At 37.6% G+C, this 20,903-nt stretch overlaps 1 protein-coding gene across 4 annotated transcripts in view; it reads left to right on the plus strand.

Moving 5' to 3' along the window:
• LOC102218957 (Nance-Horan syndrome protein-like) overlaps positions 1-20,903 on the plus strand; it is a 47,443-nt gene that overhangs the window by 15,987 nt on the left and 10,553 nt on the right. For 3 of the 4 annotated variants that reach the window (XM_014469018.2, XM_023333028.1, XM_023333029.1), the window contains exons 2-3: positions 20,290-20,442; positions 20,529-20,665. In XM_014469018.2, coding sequence (XP_014324504.1) covers positions 20,290-20,442; positions 20,529-20,665 — 290 coding nt within the window. Of the gene's footprint in view, positions 1-15,038; positions 15,261-20,289; positions 20,443-20,528; positions 20,666-20,903 lie in introns of those variants that run through there. The other variant, XM_023333030.1, reaches the window with a different exon arrangement.

The following is a 20,903-nucleotide window of genomic DNA, read 5'->3' on the forward strand; positions in this document are numbered from 1 at the left end:
CACTTGGATGTCCCACAGAAACTGGCTCTCCTCTCATCTTCCAGATAAAAGGGGAAACGATGCATTATACATTTTCTCCTCTTTTTAGATGCTCATTACAGTACAAGCAGAGCCTTTGCATAAAAACAAGTCTTTTGTAATGAGAGCAAGCTTGCTTCATAAAACCGTAATTTATAATAACAAAGTATAGTGCTTCTCTAGTATCACACTGTGGCCAATAATATTCTGTAAGTCTAGTGTTTTGCAGTTGTCTGCAGTGGATTTGTGTATGTTTTACTGTAATTATTAATATTTACAATGTACAGCATGCTAATATTTCATGTCACACCACAACTTGGTCAGTAAGCTTTACGGATGATTTTTTTTTGTTTTGTTTTGTTTTATATAATTCATTAATAAGGTGAATCCAAGTGAATACTACTTATATCAAACAAATTACAGTAAATATTTGTATCTCCCAAAGATGGTGATAGTATGTTGAATTGGATGTAGTTTTGTATTTTAGTTGCAATAAAAGATGTTATGTAGTTAAGTTGTTTGTTTTAGTTGTCATCTGCAGTTTTAGTTCTTTTCCAACTTTCTTGTGTTTAAAAGTTACTCTGTGTTAAAGTTTTACATTCACAGGAGTCTGGTTTAAATATTCTCTGTGCTAATTATTGAAATACTCCATGTTTTTCGCTAAAGTGACAAAAAACACAGTTCATAGTTCACAACTTTTTAAGTGGATCAAATCAAACTTCTGTGTTCTGACCGGATATGCTCCGAACAAACTTTTTTTTTTGTCCCAAACTCTAATCTGACTTATTTAAGGTTAAATATTTGCATGTATGGAGTCTCTACCCAGTATCTACATTTTTTATGGATCAAACTTGTACACAAAAATGTTTTTGTGAAAATTAGGGCTGAAGTGTATACAAGCATTAATTTCTACCTTCTTCTGTTTCCTCACATAAACTGGATTACAATGCAGATACATTTTAATACAACTACTCTTATTAACATACATTCTTATGTATATGTATATATATTTTTATGTAACTGGACCTGAGGCAGGAAAAGAAAATCACTATTTATTATCACATTTTCAACTTTGTTTGCCTTTTTTTTAAAGGAAAATTACTTCCTAATTTTCAGGAAGTACAATTAGTCTGATGTTTTTTAAGACAACACTTGCAACTGCAGGTCCTCACTAGGCTCTGTGGAGTTACTCTTCAGCTTACTAAATGATCACTAAATCTAAGAAAGTATCTGTAGTTTTATTTCAGCTGGTCTGAAAGAATGGATGTATGAAGCTGTAATTTTGCTCCTTTGCTTGTCTTGGTTTCAAGATACATGCAAACCCACATGCAGACTACATACTTACAGCACATTTAAGTAGTAATGGCAAACTGGGGGGCAAAAGAAACTCATTAAAATCTTATCAGATTTAATGGCTTATTCTTAAACTAAATTGCTGTCCAATTTAAAATGAGTACAAGGACAATTTAGTTCTGTTTAAAGTGAGGGAAGAGGAATGTACAGCAGGATAAATATGGGTCCCAAAACAAACCAAAAACTAAGGCTTCAAGCCCTGTAAATGGATTTAGTGGAAATACCTTGCTTAACTTCGCACTAAATGGATTGGATACTACTGACACTTATCTCATTAAGTAATGTGCTTTTGTAGGAAAAGCAGAATCGTCAGCTGGTTTGAAATCGGAACTGCTAGAAATACAGAAATACGACAAACTCCCTATTGGGAATTATACAAAAATCAAACCTGTTTGAAATTCTGGTCGCCCCTTGTGAATTTTGGAGTTTATGAACTTCGCATGTCTTCAAAGTCAAATAAAAATAAATGTTTTTTTTTTCCCCCAAGCATTTCTGCTTGCATATTAAATTTAAGACACACTCCCCTCTCTCAGATCAACATACATTAATATGTTTTTAAAGACAAAACAACAGCACTAAAGTAAGCCTTTAACTTTTGAGAAGTTAAAATTAAGGTTTCTCTGCACAGCATTTGTTGTTTATTGAGCATTTTCTCCTTTTTGGACAAGAATCTCCTCACATCCAAATGTTCTTCTTTTTCTTCTTCTTTTACTTTGTAGTTCTGGATACAAGACACACATATAGTGCGAGCAGTCAGGTCGCATCTGAGCACTGAGACGTACAGAGTCCTACATGATTCATACGCTGTGGCCTATTGAACCCTGCAATATAGTTGTGTAGTTTGAGCCGGAGATGAAGGCAAAGACTTAAAATGTTGTGCAGTGTATGGTATGAAACACACTGCCCAGCCAAAACAAAAAAAAGCCACCAAAAAATAAATAAAAAGGCCACATGTTTTGTTGTCCCGCCTTTAACTTTAACTACAGCACACATTGGCTGAGACATTGTTTTGCTAAGCCTGTGCAATTTGACACGACTTATTTTCATCCAGTGTTGCATTCATTTACCCCAAGTGAAGATCTTGTATTGATGACGATGAAGTGCCTGGACACTGTGCAAAGTTGTCAGTGTGGTTCAGGTCTGAACTATTGGCTGACTGATACATGTAAGAACATTATGTCTCATGCTCCCTAAAACACTCGCTTTGTTTTTTTTTCTTTTTGCATTATTACAATTCAGTTCTATTAACTACAGATAAAAGCAAAGGAATAATAGTTTGAAGGGCAAGATGATAACATAAGAAAGTAGAAGGGAAGGAATGTGCAACCATAGCAGAGTGTTGTGTATGTTTGTGTGAGTATGACGCTGAGTGACAGAGTGTGTCATGTACATGAAGGGGCAGCTTGTAAGAGAAGAGCAAGAAGGCCTGGGTTCTTGGAGGAGACTCACTCTCTCTGTCACATTGATCAGACTGAAACATCACACACTCCTGCTGTGTTGGTGATCTCATCGTAGAAAATACTGAATGGAGGTGAATGTTCAACGAGCTGCCCCATATGGAAATAATGGAGTCTTCACTTGTAATTGCAGAAATAGTCTAACATTGTGAGAAGGCACTGGCCTCTGAGCATCTTTGTTGGTGATATTATCGCATATTAGATGGTCAACTGACCATTTAATGATTACATTTCAATACTCAATGAGTGTCTTCAGATAATTTAGTCAAATAGTGGAGAATCCCCTAACATTTACATTTCAAGCATCCTGGGGTGAGTGAACCATCTAGAAAACATAACATGAGATTAATAGGCCACTGAATTGATGTTCACTGACTCTGTAGCAGTCATACATATGTACACTGATCAATGTTTTCGTGGAAATGAAAGGCTTGTACTTAATAGTGTGGCAGGGGTTACAACTGCAGAATAAACCATTCATGTTAAACCTTGAAAATTAAGCATAAATTCCACAATAAAATTAAATGCAAAAGAAAGTTTCTAGGTCACGATCATTGTAAGGCATTCAACTCAAACAAGGACAAAATGTGTTTAAAAATTAGAAAAAAATTCAATTTAGTAATTTCAAAAAAACAGTTAACAAAACATCAAGTTTGAATAAAAAGTAAATCAAACAATAAATAACAGATTCGAGCCCAACTCAACAGAGGTCAACTGAACACAAACAAAACTGACCTTCCTACAAAAAATAAATGGCTGCTTACATCTGCCACATGAGGGAAGCACAACATAAAAACTGAACAAAAATTACAAAATTAGCTAAAGCTATATATGAAACAGATAAAGCAAAACCAACTTTAACTTAGCACTATTAATACATTCAAGTTCAATTAATAAGTGAATATTAAAGGTTCAATTAAGTGAATATTAAAGAGACACAATTAAATAACTGAAGTAAACTTTAACAGGCAATGTTCCCCTTTAATCTTTTAGAAAAGTATGCTCTAGGCTTTCTCCTCCAGCTGGTCTGAGTTTGCAGAACTTCAAAACAAAGAACAGACAAATATTAGCTAAAGTGTGCACCCATTAGAAAAAAAACATTCTAAATAAAATTATTTTAACTTGAGCATAATGTAAGCTGTAACTAATAATGTCAATTAAGAAAATCAAATAAATACTAACGCTTTGTGGTGGTGGTAGGAGCATCCACCACAAACATCATGCCATGATTTTTCTCAGTATTCTCTTTGTATCCATCTTTTCCATATACCAACATAGTTTTTTTAATATAAATAATATTCAAGCAAAAACGTACTAATAAAAACTAGGTCTTAAGTGTGGAAATTAGCAGATTTATTCTAAATGAAGTTAAGTCTTTCCAACTTTACATGTGTTCCTGTTGTATTTTGTTGTTTTCCCACAGGGTTGGTGGAAACTATTTTTATTTCAAGCTTTGTTTATGTGTATGCAATGCAGTAAACCACAGATGAGATTTTACCATGTGTATATACAGTATATATGCGTGTGTATGTGTGTGCATGTGGGTGTGTATGTGTATAAAAAGCAAAAAAAAAAAAAAACCTATATATATATATATATATACAGTATATGCGTGTGTGTGTGTATGCCTGCTTTCTTGCTCCTGCTGCCCCTATTGGTTCTTGGCCAAACCAGCCATCCAATCACATTGGGCCTTGCTACTCTGTGAACAGAATTGCAAATAATCTATAGTCTTACAACAACAACCTACAAATGGAAAATTGTTAATTCCAATGCTGTGTAATTTTTGTTACCCCCTGAAAAGAGATAAAGGTTTTGTGGTAATATTAAAATGATACCTACTGTTATTGTGCTCTTGCTGTCTCTAATGCGTATTTTCTTAGATAGAGTGTACTTTGTTATTGTTTCACATTGTTCCATTGTTGCTGCTTGACTAAATGTCTCATAAAAATGTTGTTGTTTCCTCAAGTCTTTTGTTTAGTGAACAGAGGCTTATGAAGCTGTAGTGAATTATTAAACAGGGTGAATTATGGGGCTGCAGCAAGTGAAGCAGAGAGACAGACTGAAAAGGAGAGAGAGGGAGAGGTCTGGACAAAAATAGGTCAACCTTAGCTGTGGCAACCCAGGGACGTAGAAATGATGCTCTCTCTGAGGAGGAGCTCATTCTGTGTGTGTGGGTGTTTGTGTAAAAATGTGTATGTGTGTTTTGTGAAGGCTTCAAATTTGTTAACAGCTTATGTTGTAACGTGAAATCAGTTTTAAAGAGACCTAAAGGCTCGCTACAAGAGTCATTAAAGGGAGTGAAATGTCACCACACCAGTAGTTTGCATCTTGTAAATAAATCTGATTTTGAGTCATCAGCGCAGACTAATAATACAAGATGTGACTTAGAGTAATTAACATGTTACAAACTGTTTGCCGTTTTTTTCAATTAATTTATTTTTTCAAACTGGTGTCCCTAACTTATTTGGAATTTAAAATTGGTCATTTATCAAACATTTTGCCTTTCCCCATACACTTTATTAAAGGTTTAACCAAGTTTGCCTTGTTTCCCTTGTTTCCAACACAAAACTCTGAGAGACTACAGGACTAAACCAGCCCAATAGTTTCACAGTACAATTTCACTTTAATCGTAATTTGTACAATTCAAACACAAATGCTGTGACTTCAGCTTTTTTAAGTTAATATTGCCAAACAAACCAGTGGTTCCTGCTTATTAATACTGTAGCACACAACATTTGATCTCGCCATAAAATCTGCCACATATTTTTTGGGACATGTTGAAAAGTTCTACCACATACATTGCCACAGCTCTGTTATATACGTAAGTTTTACTGCACATATACACTAAAGCCACCAACCAACCTCAATGTCACATAACATACAAACATCATTTAAAGCACCAGAGTTATGCAAAATCGACTTTCTTTGAGCTTGATATCAAGTCATAATGTCACCCTCTCATCGAGCACATACCCAGAGAGTTGGAAAGGATGTTCCTAAATGCCAATTTCAAGGCATTAGCAAAACTATGGTGCAAAGTCAAATTTCTTTTAAGTTGTTTTCAGCATTTTCATACCAACTGAAGGTGACATAGTTTCTTGAATGTGCTATAGAATGGAACCATGTGCCTGGAAAATACATAATACTTCCCTCGTCCCTTAATCCTCACAGCACTTTACTCACTAGGGGACAGTGATGGCAAAAAGGTAAAAAAATAAAAAATAAAACAGGGGGAACTTACTCACTTATTGATTCATTTTGGTAATAATTACCTGTCCATTTTAGGGAACTCAAAACACATTGTGGTATTATTCCCAGATGGTCAGTTGATCCACGTGACAATGCCACCAGTAACAAACTGGACATGAGGCGGCAGATTATTGTGAATTCAACACAACTGATCACAACACACGTCACAACAGCTTGATAGGACATGATGTTCCAAAAGAAATCACTTTAATTTCCTCACATTTAGATGCACATAACACGTTTCCAAAAGGGCATTGTACATGGCAGCACACAGTGAGACAGTCATATAACAAAGCTCAAAATTCAAATGGCTGCGTTTTGCGTACGTTGCATTTGCAGAGGTTTAAGCCTTCCGTGTCAAACATTTGTATTAAAAGTCTTAGCAAACAGCTTTTCAATCTTTTCTTTGAAAACATTTCCATCTTGGTGAACCAGTAGCAATTCACTGTATGTCAGTCTGAGACCAAGTAGAAACTGTGGCATTGAGAACACAGGAAAATGTGTTGTTCAAAACATCAGAACGTACTAAAGAAAATATTTTCAATGATTCTGGTGAAAACTAAAGCTGCCATTTAAAGTTGTGCTTTTTTTCACATTCATCTGGCTTACAAATATTATTTTATTACATAGTGATCTTAATTTAAGTGGGAAAAGAAAAAGCTTGTCGAAAGGATGAGTTGAAGAAAAAAGAATTTCATTCCCTCAATCTATGTAAAAACAATGCTGCAATGAAAAATCTCAGTGCTTGAAAAAGAAATCCAAGTTTATCCTTGGTTATTCTGCTGCACAGGCTAAAGCAGTTCAACAAGAGTTCAAGACACGGCAGGAGGAGATGTTTTTCTGTGTGAATGTCAATCTTTTAATTTATCACATCATTTCTTTACTTTATTATAGAAGTAACCCATCGTTTTTATTAAGCACCCATTCAGTGAAGAACAAATCCATCATCTGTTACCAAACAGGTGAGAGTGTCGCCACGGAGCAACGTCACCTACCTTGTTTGAGTCTGAGGGAATGTTTGCAATGGGACAGATTTATTTCTGTTTGCATGAGCACACATTTGGCTGTCTATAGCAAGCTTTGTGTGCTTATGTGATGAAAATACATGCCTCTTTATCTAGTCCCCCTTTCTGTGTGTTTGTGTACGTGTGCGTGCGCATCAATGACAGGGTGAAGAGGTTTGTGCTTGTGCATGTGTGTGAGTAAAAGTGAGAGTAACAGAGAGAGAGAGAGCGAGAGGAGAAGCATGACCTACATTTGGCAAAGCTCATCGTATGAGCATGAAACTGCCTAACATCACCCCAGAGCTCTTCAGCGCAGAACCACACGATTGGCTGCTTTCAGCTCCAGCCTGACAACAGCACTGGCATCACCCAGGGGGAGGAGGGGTAGGAGTCAGAGGGGAAGACAAGAGAGCGTGGAGGACATGGATGGGAAACACATACATTGGATCCAAACAGAGAATACATGCAAATTGATCGAGAGAGACAAAGAATGGCAGAAAGAGGCCTTGGTATATAGCTAAAGATTTGCGTGTCTCCGTGTGTGGACTTTAAAGACATTTTTGGGATTAAAATACGCACACGTATAACATACAGATTTAGTCGCCACCCTTTGGAGAACAAAAGCTGCTTTACTCAGGGTAAACAACCACGTTATAGGGTTTAGGTACGTCATAGCAACACTTGTATGTTAAAAACAGCACTAGTTATGCTCTGCCTTCAAATAAGCTAATGAAAAATAGAGTGCGTGTCTTTTTGATATATATTTTCTCTTTAAATTATATATGCAGTTTATATACAGGAAGGGCAAAAGACTACTGGACTTTTGGCACACTTGCTTTACTTTTTGTGTTTTGTAGCAAATGAAATTTTTTATGGGAATTAAACTGTTTTGCTTTCATATTCTGTTTTTAGTATAATAATATTAAAACAGGAGTAGACAGTTGCATTGATGCAGCTTTGTGTTTAGCTCCTGTTTTATGTCAAACCACATTGAGACTGCATATACAGTACAGACCAAAAGTTTGGACACACCTTTCTAATTAAAATGGGTTTTCTTTATTTTCATGACTATTTATAAGGCAATAAATCCCACTTATTAACCTGACAGGGCAGGTTGACCTATGAAGTGAAAAGCATTTCAGGTGACGACCTCTTGAAGCTCATCAAGAAAATGCAGAGTGTGTGCAAAGCAGTAATCACAGCAAAAGGTTGCTACTTTGAAGAAACTAGAATATAAGGGGTATTTTCAGTTGTTTTACACTTTTTTGTTTAGTGCATATTTCCACATGTGTTATTCATAGTTTTGATGCCTTCAGTGTGAATCTACAATGTCAATAGTCATGAAAATAAAGGAAACTCATTGAATTAAAAGGTGTGTCCAAACTTTTGGTCTGTACTGTATATATATATATATATATATATATATATATATATAGGGCAATGCATAATCAAATACTTTTGGTTGGTTTGTTTAAAGGAGAGCTGCCTGTAAAGCCTTTTCTTTATTAATTTAACACTTAATGATTCCAAGCTGAAGCAAGAAGCTGCGGGTTTCATCTGGGACCTCTCTGTGTGGGATTTTCATGCTCTCCTCATATATGTGTGGATATACTCTGGAGGGATCAAAGTTTTCTAACATATTCCAACAATATGCATGCAGCATTAACTGAGGCTTTTTTTAATGTATCTGAGTAGTGAATAAGTGTGTGCATAGTTGATTCTCACATGGGGTTTAATGTTAGCATTGTGATGGACTCACAAGCAGTCCTGGATTTCTGCATTTTTTTATGCCTTCTAAAAGCTGCGAAAAGGATCCAGTGAGCCTGAAAAAAAGAATGAATGAATTAATCAATTTGATTTTAGGCAAAGAAGGGTTTGTCAAAGGGTTCCCGAATTTCCAAAGTTAGCCTCATAGTGTTAAAGCTAATCTAACTCAAAAACAGCTGGAACAAAAGTATAAGAGAAAAAAAAAATCATATTTGTCATTGTGTTTTTAAGATAAAGGTTATAGTTCAATTTACAGCATGTCAAGATTCAGATGTAATTATGGTTTCTAGTGAAGGAAATCAATGCAAGAACAGTTCTCTCTGTTTCTGTCAGCTTTGGATTTGCCTCGCTACAGATTTGTACCATAAAGTGACCAAAGACACCAAACTCAGCAAACAGCCCACATGGACTCCTCTTCTTGTTCTTTCACACTCTGTCTGCTTCTTTTCTCTTTCTTCTCCCGACATCCCCAGGCAGAGGGCTTTATGGGAATCGCTCTGGCTCACTCTTCACGGCTTTAATCTTTAAGTTGTTTCCATAGAAACAACTATGTTCACTCAGTTCTGCGGGATGGCTTGTATAACTATAGAAGAAAGTCATCATCCGACACAAACCCCCACTCAGCAACAGAGGATAAACTAAGACACTGTAAACTCATTGATTCAATGAGTTTACATTGAATCAATGCAGCAAAGATTTAAACATAAATGTAGTTTTGGTGAATAATGATGATGTCAGGCACTATTATTGCAGTTTTATTGACTAACATGGATCACGTTTCAATAAAGTCTTACAAACATATGTAGTGATGTGACTGAATAATCTTTATTTTACTAATTAAACAGAAGTTATCAACAAAAACGTATTTTTTGGGTGAGCAAAAACAACTTTCCTTTTTGGGCAGATGGTCTCACATTTTCCCAAAGCGCCATCTGATGCCTGAAAATAATTTGCAGCTCATAACACCTCCACCTCCATGCTTCACAGTTGTTGTGAGGGTGAGGGTCTTTTCTTGGAAGGCTGATTGGTTTAGACCCCTGTGTCGTCTGTTCTGGTGTCCACATATTTTAGTTTCATACTCACTTGTCCAAAGAACATTTCTACAAACTCCTGGAACATAGAGTTCTCTGGCAAGTTTTACTCTGGCCTTAGGCAGTAAACTTTTTCCTTTTAGAGTATGTCCCATGACAGTTTAGCTTTCTTGGGCATGTTAGTAGTTGTTTGACTTGTATTCCGTTTTCTGTGCAGTGGTGTGGTTGCTTTCAAATTCCTTTAAAAATCTCTTACCAGACTTGGCAACAACCTGCTGTCTGAAGGCCTTAGGCAGTTCGCTATGGTTTTCACTCTCACTTCAACAGTCAGGAGCACCAAACTAAATGATTGAGGTTTAAACAGGACAAACCTGCATGTCATGTGAAATGTCTGTGTGAAATTGTGGGGTTATTATATTTCATTCCACGTCAGAAATTGTATTTATTTAATCACATATCAAAGAACATTTTAAAAAGTTTTTTTTTTCAGATTTTATCGGGACATTTACCATTATTTATGCATCTGGTATGTTTTTCCAATATCATGCAGGTCCTGTGTAGCTACATGTCTGAGCATAAGTCATTTCAACATATTTTTCAATTATTTTGAAAAATAAATGGTGGTGAAAATTCTCCTTAAGGAGGAGAGAGGAAATAATTAAATACCCTATAGTCAAAGTCAAATGAATAAAGCCATTGAGAATCAGTCTGGAGTTGTGCAACATGACTTGTTCTGGAGCACAACAAGAAAAATGAACAAAAACAGAAATTCTGAAATAAATAGGCGATTCAATGAAATGTGTTCAAACATATTATACTTGAATGGTTCAAACACCCTTCAAAATTATGAGTGATTATGTTCTAATCACACAATAAATACTGCAGAGTTAAATCAACACTATGTCAACACACACACCTATTTTGTCCTTATCAGAATTGGTGTTAATTTAACTCTTACAGACTTATTTCAAAAATAGTTTGAGTAGTTACAACTTTTTCAAGAGTTACAACTACTCAATTTCTTGTTGAAATAGCTCTGAAAAGAGTTAAAATAACACCAATTCTGATAAGGACCAAATAGACACAGCATACTGTTGATTTAACTTGCTGTGCATGTGCTGTAGCTGGTGTGATTCCAGCCATTCTAAGTGAGAATAAATAATCCGAATTTATTACTCCTCAGAAATGACCGTTTTTATTACGTTCTACAGAACATTTTAAAATGTAATTTCTTCCATTTGTATGACTTATATATATTATCCGCATATTCTGTATCGTTAAAATTGATATTAAATGTCCATATGTTCCCATTTATAAAAATCGCTTACATAGCCTAAGTGAAGGAAGCCAGAAAAGTGCCAGAATAAGATTCCCATTCAAATGTTATATGGCTGATTATGGACATAAACCACTTTATGCAGCAGATAATTGTAGGGAATATTTACAGTAGTTTCAAACATTTGCCTTGCACAGGACATTGCCTTATGATTGATAGTGACTGTGATACTTGTGCACAAAACCCTTCAAGTTGGTCCTGAGATGTTGTCATATGGTGTAATTTGTGCATGGAAAACTGGAGTTAATATACCACTGAGATAGAGACTGTAAAAATAGACTTATGATAGGGGAAGTTTGGTTCATGATCAGATTGTGGGATAATCTGAACACCAATCATTGTGCATGGTTTAATTAAGGAACAGGATCCCCTCAAAAACGAACACAGACAGACACGTATACAGCCGCAGACACACTATGACCAGTGGTAGGAGTCCTCCATAACACATGCTCAGCAGGAGATCACCCCCCTCCCAGCATATGCGCCGGTTTCCATGGAGACACGCAGTTAAAAATAACATGGGCGATGGCTTGTCTTGTGCCATTCCACCAACATGGCTAAAGCTTTTGCAAACACACATACCTTAACACACACAGTGGTGGAATAATGCTGGCTGAAGAAGGCTTGACAAGCACACCCAGAGATTGGTTTAACTCCCACCCCCCTCCACACACACACACTCCCATACACCCCTACACACTCACTGCCGTCAGCATTGGTACCACTGTGACATCTTCCCACACACCTAATGCCGGTCTATACAGTGGTGCTCTCAGATTATATTTTTGGAGGGAATCTATAAAAAGAACACCTGCAACTGCAGTAAATGTTAGGTTGACTACAAATTTTTCAAAGTTGAGATGTTTAACCACATAGATGCGTCGTGCTTTTTTTAAAAACATTTTTGTCTTGGAAATGAGCTTGAAATCCTTGTTTCAATTTAGAAATATACGATTCAGTATCTTTTTTACCTGACAGTGTTAATGCTAATCATAATGGTTTTTGTTTGGCCAAAAGGTGGCACGCAATAAGGGTTGACACACACACCCACACACGCACACACACACACACACACACTTTCTGGAGGATTTGGTGGGACTTAGTAAAAAAAGAGCCCTTTCAACAAATTAAAGATTTTACGGAGAAGCAAGTTGTATTTGTTGTTTAGTTGTTTCTGCCAGCGTCTTTAGATTTCTAAGATTCGGGGCGCCTCTGTTTGCCTTTTTATCTTCACACCTTTCAGTGGGTTTTCAATGAGTGTCAATTTGTCTTTTATTTTCAGTTGTGTTTCTCGTTTGATGGTACTGACGACGGTCGGTTTTAACTTGTTGTTGTTTATTTGTACATCTATTGAAAACAGGTTACCTGACAATGAGACCCTGTGTCTAAGTCAGATTTACCTTGTATAAATAAAGGTTAAATAAATAAAATAAAATTAGTTATATAAAATCTCCAAGCACTGTTTTCCTAAAGACAGTCCTGCACCATGATGTTACCACCTTTAATGATTGCTGTTGGTACGGTATTTTGGGGATGATGTGTGTTGCTCTTGCCTCTCCAAACGTTGAGTGTGCAATGACAGCCAAAGCGCTTAGTTCTTTATTTTTCCCAATATTGGATCAGTTTGCCAACCAGAATGTATAATGAACATCAGCTTTTTCTTGTGAACTGAGTTGGCATGGAGAACGCTGTAGTTTAGTGCATTACTTGTTTTTTCCATGGCAAACCTCTACCAGCTAATTCCAGGTCTCTCTGAAGGTTTCAACAAGTGCTCGTTAACTTTTAGAAAACTATTCCAATTAATTTTCTGAGTTGGTTGGAACAGCCTCGAGAGCTTCTCTTTAATTTCATGAGCTATCATTTAGAACTGGCACTGATTGGGAGCAGGACTACTAAGAGATTTTAGCTGTTTTCTTGGCTTTCTATTCCTTTTTACGGCTAATTGTCTTCATGTGTTTAGTACTTATTTCCTGTGGCATTATACTTTATCACGCATAACCAAATTTACTGACTTACTTGTTTTGATTTGTTTGTCTGTGAGGATTTCTTGGATTTTCACTTTCATGCAAGTAACCGCATCAGAAACACATTTGCTCAGGAAACATTTTGACACGTTCATTGCATTCATTTCATTTCATGCGAATCTTGAGTTTGCAAACAGACCTAACTGCATATATGTTTCTAAGGCGAAAAACTGTCCCAGCACTCGCAAATAACTTAATTACACTGATTTCTGCCAAGCCACAGGCAGCTTTATCTGAGTCTGTAGTTTTCCCTTTTCACCACCGAGGGGCAGTAGAGGAGGTTGTATTTCACTGAGTTTGTAAAGCAAACTTTGAGAGCAGCTTCGGAAAATAATCCTGTTGCATTGGTGATATTTTTCTTTGACTCTGAGTCACTGTGGCATAGAGAGCGCTATAAATAAACCTCTTAGTTTCACTGTCGTACTCTTTGACTCGCCTTAAAGAAAACTTTCACAGCCTAATAAGAATGCGCACACAGTGTTTAACATGAATGCGGTGCAGGTCAGAGCAGAGTGGAACCAAGGAAGAGGAACAAAAAAGGAGCCTCTGTGGATTAGTGAGCAAGAATGATTTATTCATTTTAGTCTTGAGGAAAAGGTGTTGAGGGGAAAATATAGCACAAGATGTTTCATCAGTCTTTTATTAGAAGCAACTAAGCAGAAAAAAATGCTACAAATTGAACATTAAACCTATCAGTAATGTAGTGGAACTACAACTATGAGTATTTTCAAAGAATAGCACATTATGTGTGCTTAAGATGTCTGTGTGACCCAGCATTGATGTTTCACATAAGACATTACAACCTGACAAACAACCACAGGGGCTACAAGCTATTAAGAAGCTCCCTGCAGTCATGTTGGGGAAATCTGCTGTAAATAAATGAGACAACCCGCAAGGAGCATATGCACATTTAAAATTCACAGTGATCTTCTCTCCTGCCTGCTGGTGCTGACCGCCGCGGTAAAGCGTGCAAACCCACGTGTGTGCAGACTTTGCTGGTCTGTGTCGTTCTGGGGCATGGCGGGAGGTTGAAAGCTCCTCTAGCGGGCCGCTGGCTCTGGCGGCTCTATTCCAAAGTCGGTGAGCTGCCAGAGCTCCAGATTACAGCAGATTACCAGGCAGGGTGCTCTTCCACTCTCTCTGCCTGTCTGTGCACGTTTCATGCCGTGTATTTTGTGACCACACTGTAATATTTTACCTTCACCAGACAAACAAAGTTTTCTTGACGGCTTCATTCAACAATACCTATAGGTAATTGGGTTTGTGATTTTTTTTTATTTTTATTTTTTTTTATGTATTTGTATTTTTATGCTTCCTTTTTGGTTTAGAGTTTATCAGCAGCTGGCAATTACAATGAATCACTTTATTCCTGCAAAAACCCTCTCTAAGGTCTTCACTCTCTGATGGCAGCAATAGAGGGCTTGAGCATGTGATACATATTCCCAGCATGTAGTGGATTAATACATTAATACTTTGAGGTTGAATCTCCCCCTCCCTTCACATATTACTGCATCAAAAAGAGATTACGGTCAGTGACAGGCCATGCACAGGCAGGATCCTACCATCTGAGGCACGCAGATGAGGGGGTGAACTAGAGAGACAAATTAGAGGAAAAAAACAGAAATTTCAGTTTGTGAGACAGCATAGGCTTGCCTTACCGCTAAACCATAATGTGGACATAGAGAAGGATTGTTAACATAAAGAAAAAAGGGACAAAAAAACATCTTAATGACAGAACCAATGAATGGGGAACAGAATCGGGTGGGTTTGTGAAGAGGGGGAGCGTCTATGTGTCTCCAAATGCTGTTAGTTTGGATGCTGGACTTGCAAGGGAATGCTTCAGCAAGTTCTGCAGGAGTAAGTGCGGCGATGCTACTGAGCAACAGACTAAAAGGATTCTGCAGGAAGAAAGGAGGGGCTGCGTAGAAAGCAAAAATTGTGGGAAAGACACAGTAGACGGCTTCTAATCATGGCGTTGGCTTGTCTTGGTCTGGGCTGTGCCCCCGTACAGTCCAAAGGTACCGTCTATTACATCCCTGTTTATCTTGTCATGTTTTATTCCCTGTTTAGTTTGTGTTGTTGTCTGGAATGTCAAATATCTTTAGAGTGTATGAGATGTTGCTTTGTTGTTGTTCTGATGTATGAGCATCAGGAAAACCGATGCTATGTGGAGTTGTGCAGGAGGTATATCACACCAGCTTGTTTATCAGCTGATGCAGTGTAATTGTTGTAACATTAAGGTGTTGTGAATGGAAGCTCAGTTTAAGATTATGTCACAAAATGTGACCAGCACCTCCTGAAAGTTTCTAAAGGTGGTACATAGTGGAGCTTTGTGTGTTTTGCATTTTATGACTTTAAAGATCAACTCTGATCTGCCTTACTTGAATGTCTTGTTCTTTTGACTTCAAAAGAACAAGACATTGGGCCCATTGGGCGACATCTCAATACCCCAGAATAACAGGAAGTCAAGGTTTATTGCTATAATATCCCTAGATAACATAATTAATTTAGAAAAAAATATGAATTCCAAAAGCATTTATTTTATAGAAACTGTCTCTACGTTTATTTTTCTAGCACATTAATGTTCATCCATTAGAAATAGTGGATTTATATATATATATATATGGTTGTATTTTATATTTCATCTTAAGATAAGGATTTGCCATATTGACAGACACTAACAACGCCTACACTTAGTTGGCTATAGAAACTCCCTTTCTTTATTTTTTTACAATGTCCTCCATTGCCATATAGAGGAACCATAATCTGATGCATGCTAAAGTGTATCACATGTTGCTTATTTGCACATGCTGTTGTGAAAGGCACATTTAAAGCATGTGACGAATTAGAGGCGAACATCAAGTTGCAGACGAGACCCTCTAAAATCCAAAGTAAATTGTCTCTTGTATTCTGTTATTGGGATATTTTTGGTGGTGCTAAAGCTGCGTTTGCAGTTAAAAGAAAAATAAACGTAGAGGCAAAGGTTTGCTTCGAAAAATTCTGAATAAAAATGCCTGTGCATGTGGCTGGACGCTGCAGGATTTCCTTTGCAGCCAGCTAGTGTTTCTTATATAACAGCTGTCTGCTATGACAAGATTCTGCAGCTACTGCCATAGGGAGTGTGCTGCCTGACCCAGATACACCCTAATACATTCTCCACTAATGACTTACATTCACTCATATCTGTACTAGAGAGATGGGGAGATCATATAGCTGTGCCAGAAAGAGAAACGGCAATGGTAAATCTGTGTTCTCATCGCAGTTGGCATGGAGGATGGGACACTGTTGGGATCTCCTCACAATGTGATGGTACCACTCGTTTTACGCTACAGTTTAACTTCTCATAAAACCTAAAGAGCTGCATCAACAGACTTGCTGTGATTCTGAAGCTCGGTCTATGATTTTTATTTTTAATGTCAAAACTATAGGAGAATAATAATGTAATCTTCTTACCCTTTTCAATCTGTGTGCTTGACGTGCTTTATTCTACATTTAACAGGAACATTAGCTCTTCTTTTAGTCCAAGCGTTGGTGCAGTTAATCAGTACTGCTACAAAGGTTACACAAGTGTTTTACTTTTTATATGTTTCTATAAGAAATCAGGATATTATTAAATAACTAGTGGTAAAAAAATATATATATATAAATGAACCAAGCCTGCATGGTGACTGAGCCTGGAATAACAGGAGATGCACAGGATGATTTAGGAAAATTTAAGATAAATATGAAATGTTGCAATAGTCAAATAGAGTAGACAGGTTAGGGCATTGAGTGTTTCAGAAGTATCATTGCAACTTCTTGTGTCAGTTGTGTCTAATTGGCCATAAGCTTTAATTACTCCTGATTTTTGTGACACTTCAAAATAGTGTCATTAAAATACATTACAAAACAAATATGTCTACCTCCCTGTTTACAGCACTATTCCCCTGTTGCTTTTCTATATACTTCAGCAGTTTTGTTTGTGTCTGTCTGCTAAACCGATCTCTAGTATGCTAAACATGACTATCATTTATTATACTAGCTGCACCTTTTTCTTGCATGAATTTAGAAAATGTGAATTTACTCTCTACTGTATTAAACGCTGCCGTCAAAATTATATTTCCGCTTCATACGAACAGTAACCGTAAAGAAATACCGACTACTCGGGCCCCACAATCCTCTGTTTTCAGTTTTGCAGCGTATATGGCGAATTTATTCACTGTTTTTTTCTGTGTGCCACCGTTGGCGCTCAGAGGCAGTCTTAATGATGACAGTGTAAGCTGCTGACACTGCACCTGCAGACACAAAGATGGGGGAAACAGTTAGAGAAACACAGTAATAATATGATAGGTAGAGCAGAGGAACGGGACTCAATTAAAACAGCGTAGATCTGTGGTCAGTTGTATGTTTGCAGAACATCAAATGCTGCCACAGATAGTGAAGTGCAGGCCAAATAGAGTTAGGGATAGCCAGCTCAGCTTTCTTAAAGATTTATTGTCAAATCTTACCATGACCTGTTTTTTTAACACCGTGGGATTAGATTTAAAATAAATCATAATTAATAGGTATGTACTGTATCTTTTACCACTAAAAATGGCTTCTTAATCCTTGTCATAGGAGACGTAGGTTTTTAAATCCATACCCTAGATTTTAGGACAAAGAATCCCCCAATAATTAGTAAAAAAAAAATTGGATTAATTAAATGCTGAGTATTCTATAGATGTTTGTATGAAGGCAAGTGGATGCATGTGAATTGCATGTGGGGGGAAAAAAAACGATAATGAAGCAAACTGAATTTCAGTTTGTCAAGCAGCTCTCACGTCAATTTATGTTGTTGACAAAAGAGTTACAATAGCTCGACTGTGCCAGAAAACCCTTTCACCAGATACTTTGAAATATAGTATCTATGTCTACATCAATGTATTTATATATAAATATGTGTCTACACACACAGACAGACAGATCGATAGATCGATATAGATATATAGCTTAATATAAAGAACTGTGACTTGTCACTCTTCAGGGCAGGCAGCTGTGCCACTGTTTATGTTGTGTAATGAACTGCTCTAACCTTGTAGTTTCAATCAACCCGAAGCTGTTGATCTGAGCTCACTGATTTAATTGGCAGCAAATAAAAGCCTTGATGAGCGATGAAAGGTTGCTTGGCTACTGATGTACAACATGGCTTTCAAGGACACAACCGCATGTTGAATATCAGGTTAAAAGAGGGGAAACGACTCATAAATAAAGCCAGAGGACTTTTGAGAGCAGATAAGAGGAATGGATAATCACACTCCTCCTCTTCCTCTTCTTCCTACCATGGAGACTATTATACATCTGCCATTCAAGATGGCAGGGGTGCTTTTGTCTTCGTATAATGATATATTTTGGTAATAACCAAACATGAGGGACAGAGAGACACGGTGATCTGCACGTGTGGCTTTCGTGGGTGGGTTTGGCTGCCACCTGCTGGCATCTAATATGTTTACAACATTTATTTGCACAATAAAAAAAAAAGCAGAAAAAGAACATGCTTCACTGTATAATGTTACATCTTTAGCAAATTGTCTAATGTTTGATACAATATGGAATTAAACATGGTACTGAAGGTAAATTACAAAGTTGTATCTGGATGTGAGCTTGACAAATTTTTGCGCTACTTATGTTATAAAGTCACAAATGGCATCTTTCTTTGAAGAATAATGTTCATTATTAGCAAACATTCTTGGCTTATAGAATGTTTATACAGAGACCAGCTAATGATAGTACGTGGAATTATAAAATTATATATATAAAACACAGCCTGAAAACAAACAAGTTGTTGCAAAACACAAATTTTAGCTTCTTTCGGAGAACATAAACTATCACATAATAGTCACTTCATTGTTAAATGTGTTAAAATGTGCTATTTTAACACATTTAAAATATCTATGTGTTATCTTCTGGAACCTCTTTTTCATTTGGGGAAGTGAATGCATGGGCCACAGCTGCAAAACATAATTCATGAAATCTAAAGCTTCATTATCATATTGACTTGAAGCCCCGCCTCGTAAGAGTGTTGTATGTCACAATGTTGCTTCTTGGCATTCAAAGGCTGCTGTGTCTGAGGTTTTCTGCGGGGGTCCAGTGGTGTTTACATTGTTTTGCTGGAAGGGTGGTTGCATGATTCGCCATTTTTGAAGCTGCTGCAGAAATGCATTCAAGGATTACTTTTTCCTATGCAGATAATCCAGCTTTTACTGAAGGAGTTTGCAGCCGAGAGTGAAGCGGCCAGGATGAGGAACAGCGCCTCCAAATCTGAGGCCATCATATTGAACCAGAAAAGGATAGAGTGTCTTCTTAGAGTTGGGGACAAGGTGTTGCCCCAGGTGTAGGAGTTTAAGTATCTCAGGGTCTTGTTCACAAATAAGGACAAATTTGATCGGTAGGTAGATTGGTAATGCATCTGCAGTGATGTGAGCGCTGTACCAATCTTTTGTGGTTCGGTCAGAGTTGAGTAGAAGGGTAAAGCTCTTGATTTGCTGGTCGATCTACGTTTCTACCCTCATTTTTGGTCACGAGGTTTGAGTAGTGTCTAAAAGAATAAGATTGCTGACACAAGCGGCCAAAATGAGTGTCCGCCACCAGGTTTCTGGGCTCTCCCTTGGAGATAGGATGAGACACTTGGTCATTCAGGAGGAACTCAGAGTAGATCCACTACTTCTCCATGTTGAGAGGAGCCAGTTGAGGTGATCTGGCCATCTGGTTTGGATGCCTTCTGGACCCGTCCCAGTCACGTATCACTGGGAGGAGACATAGAGGAAGACCCAGGACACGGTTGAGAGATTATTTATATTTCTCGGCTGGCCTGGGAACGCCTTGGGATTCCCCCAGAGGAGTTGGCACAAGTGGCTGGGAAGAGGGAAGTCTGGTCCTCCCTACTCAGCCTGCATTGACTCACCACTTATCTGGGATAAGCGGAAGATAATTGATGGGTGGATGGAAGTTTCTGTTTGTAATTATTGAAATCATTGAAAAAGTCTTTGTTCCCATTTCATGTTTTCCTGTCTTTGTCCCTTCTCCCTTTAGCTGTGTCGAACTTGGATATAGAGAGCAAGCTGTCGGCGCACTATCAGGCTCCATGGCACCAGCAACACAACGTGTTTCACCCATGCACCAGACCGCCGTGTCTGGAGGAGCTCCACAGAAATGCCCGTCTGAGTCTTAGAGCTCTGCATCGCGGTGAGAGCAACATAGACACAAAGCAGCAATGTATTTGGTGCCTTTTTACAGATGATCAGTTTTTATGTATGTTTTTGGATGCACAGACGAACAACAGCATCAGCCTTCTTCAAGTCGAGAGAGAAACAGGGTGACCATCTCCATCTCTGTGGCGCCACCCATGCCCACCTTTCCCTCACCGCATAGCATTCGGCGGCAACAGAGGAGTCGGCTCGCACGAGCGGTATGCCTTTTTCAGACAGGGCATAGAACTTGTTTCATAAAAGATACCTAGTAAACAATCAGAATCAGCAAGCCATAAATACTTTCTATGGTAAAGAAAAGTACTTGACAGGGTTAATGAGAGCAATAGCTAAATTTAGTGAGAAAGAGAGACAGCTGAACAAAGAATCACTGGGTAGAAGTACTTTATATGGGAAAGGAAAACATCCCCAATGGATTCATTCAAGCAAGATACACAG

The sequence above is a fragment of the Xiphophorus maculatus genome, chromosome 4 (genome assembly GCF_002775205.1).
Source record: "Xiphophorus maculatus strain JP 163 A chromosome 4, X_maculatus-5.0-male, whole genome shotgun sequence".
Lineage (NCBI taxonomy): Eukaryota > Metazoa > Chordata > Actinopteri > Cyprinodontiformes > Poeciliidae > Xiphophorus > Xiphophorus maculatus.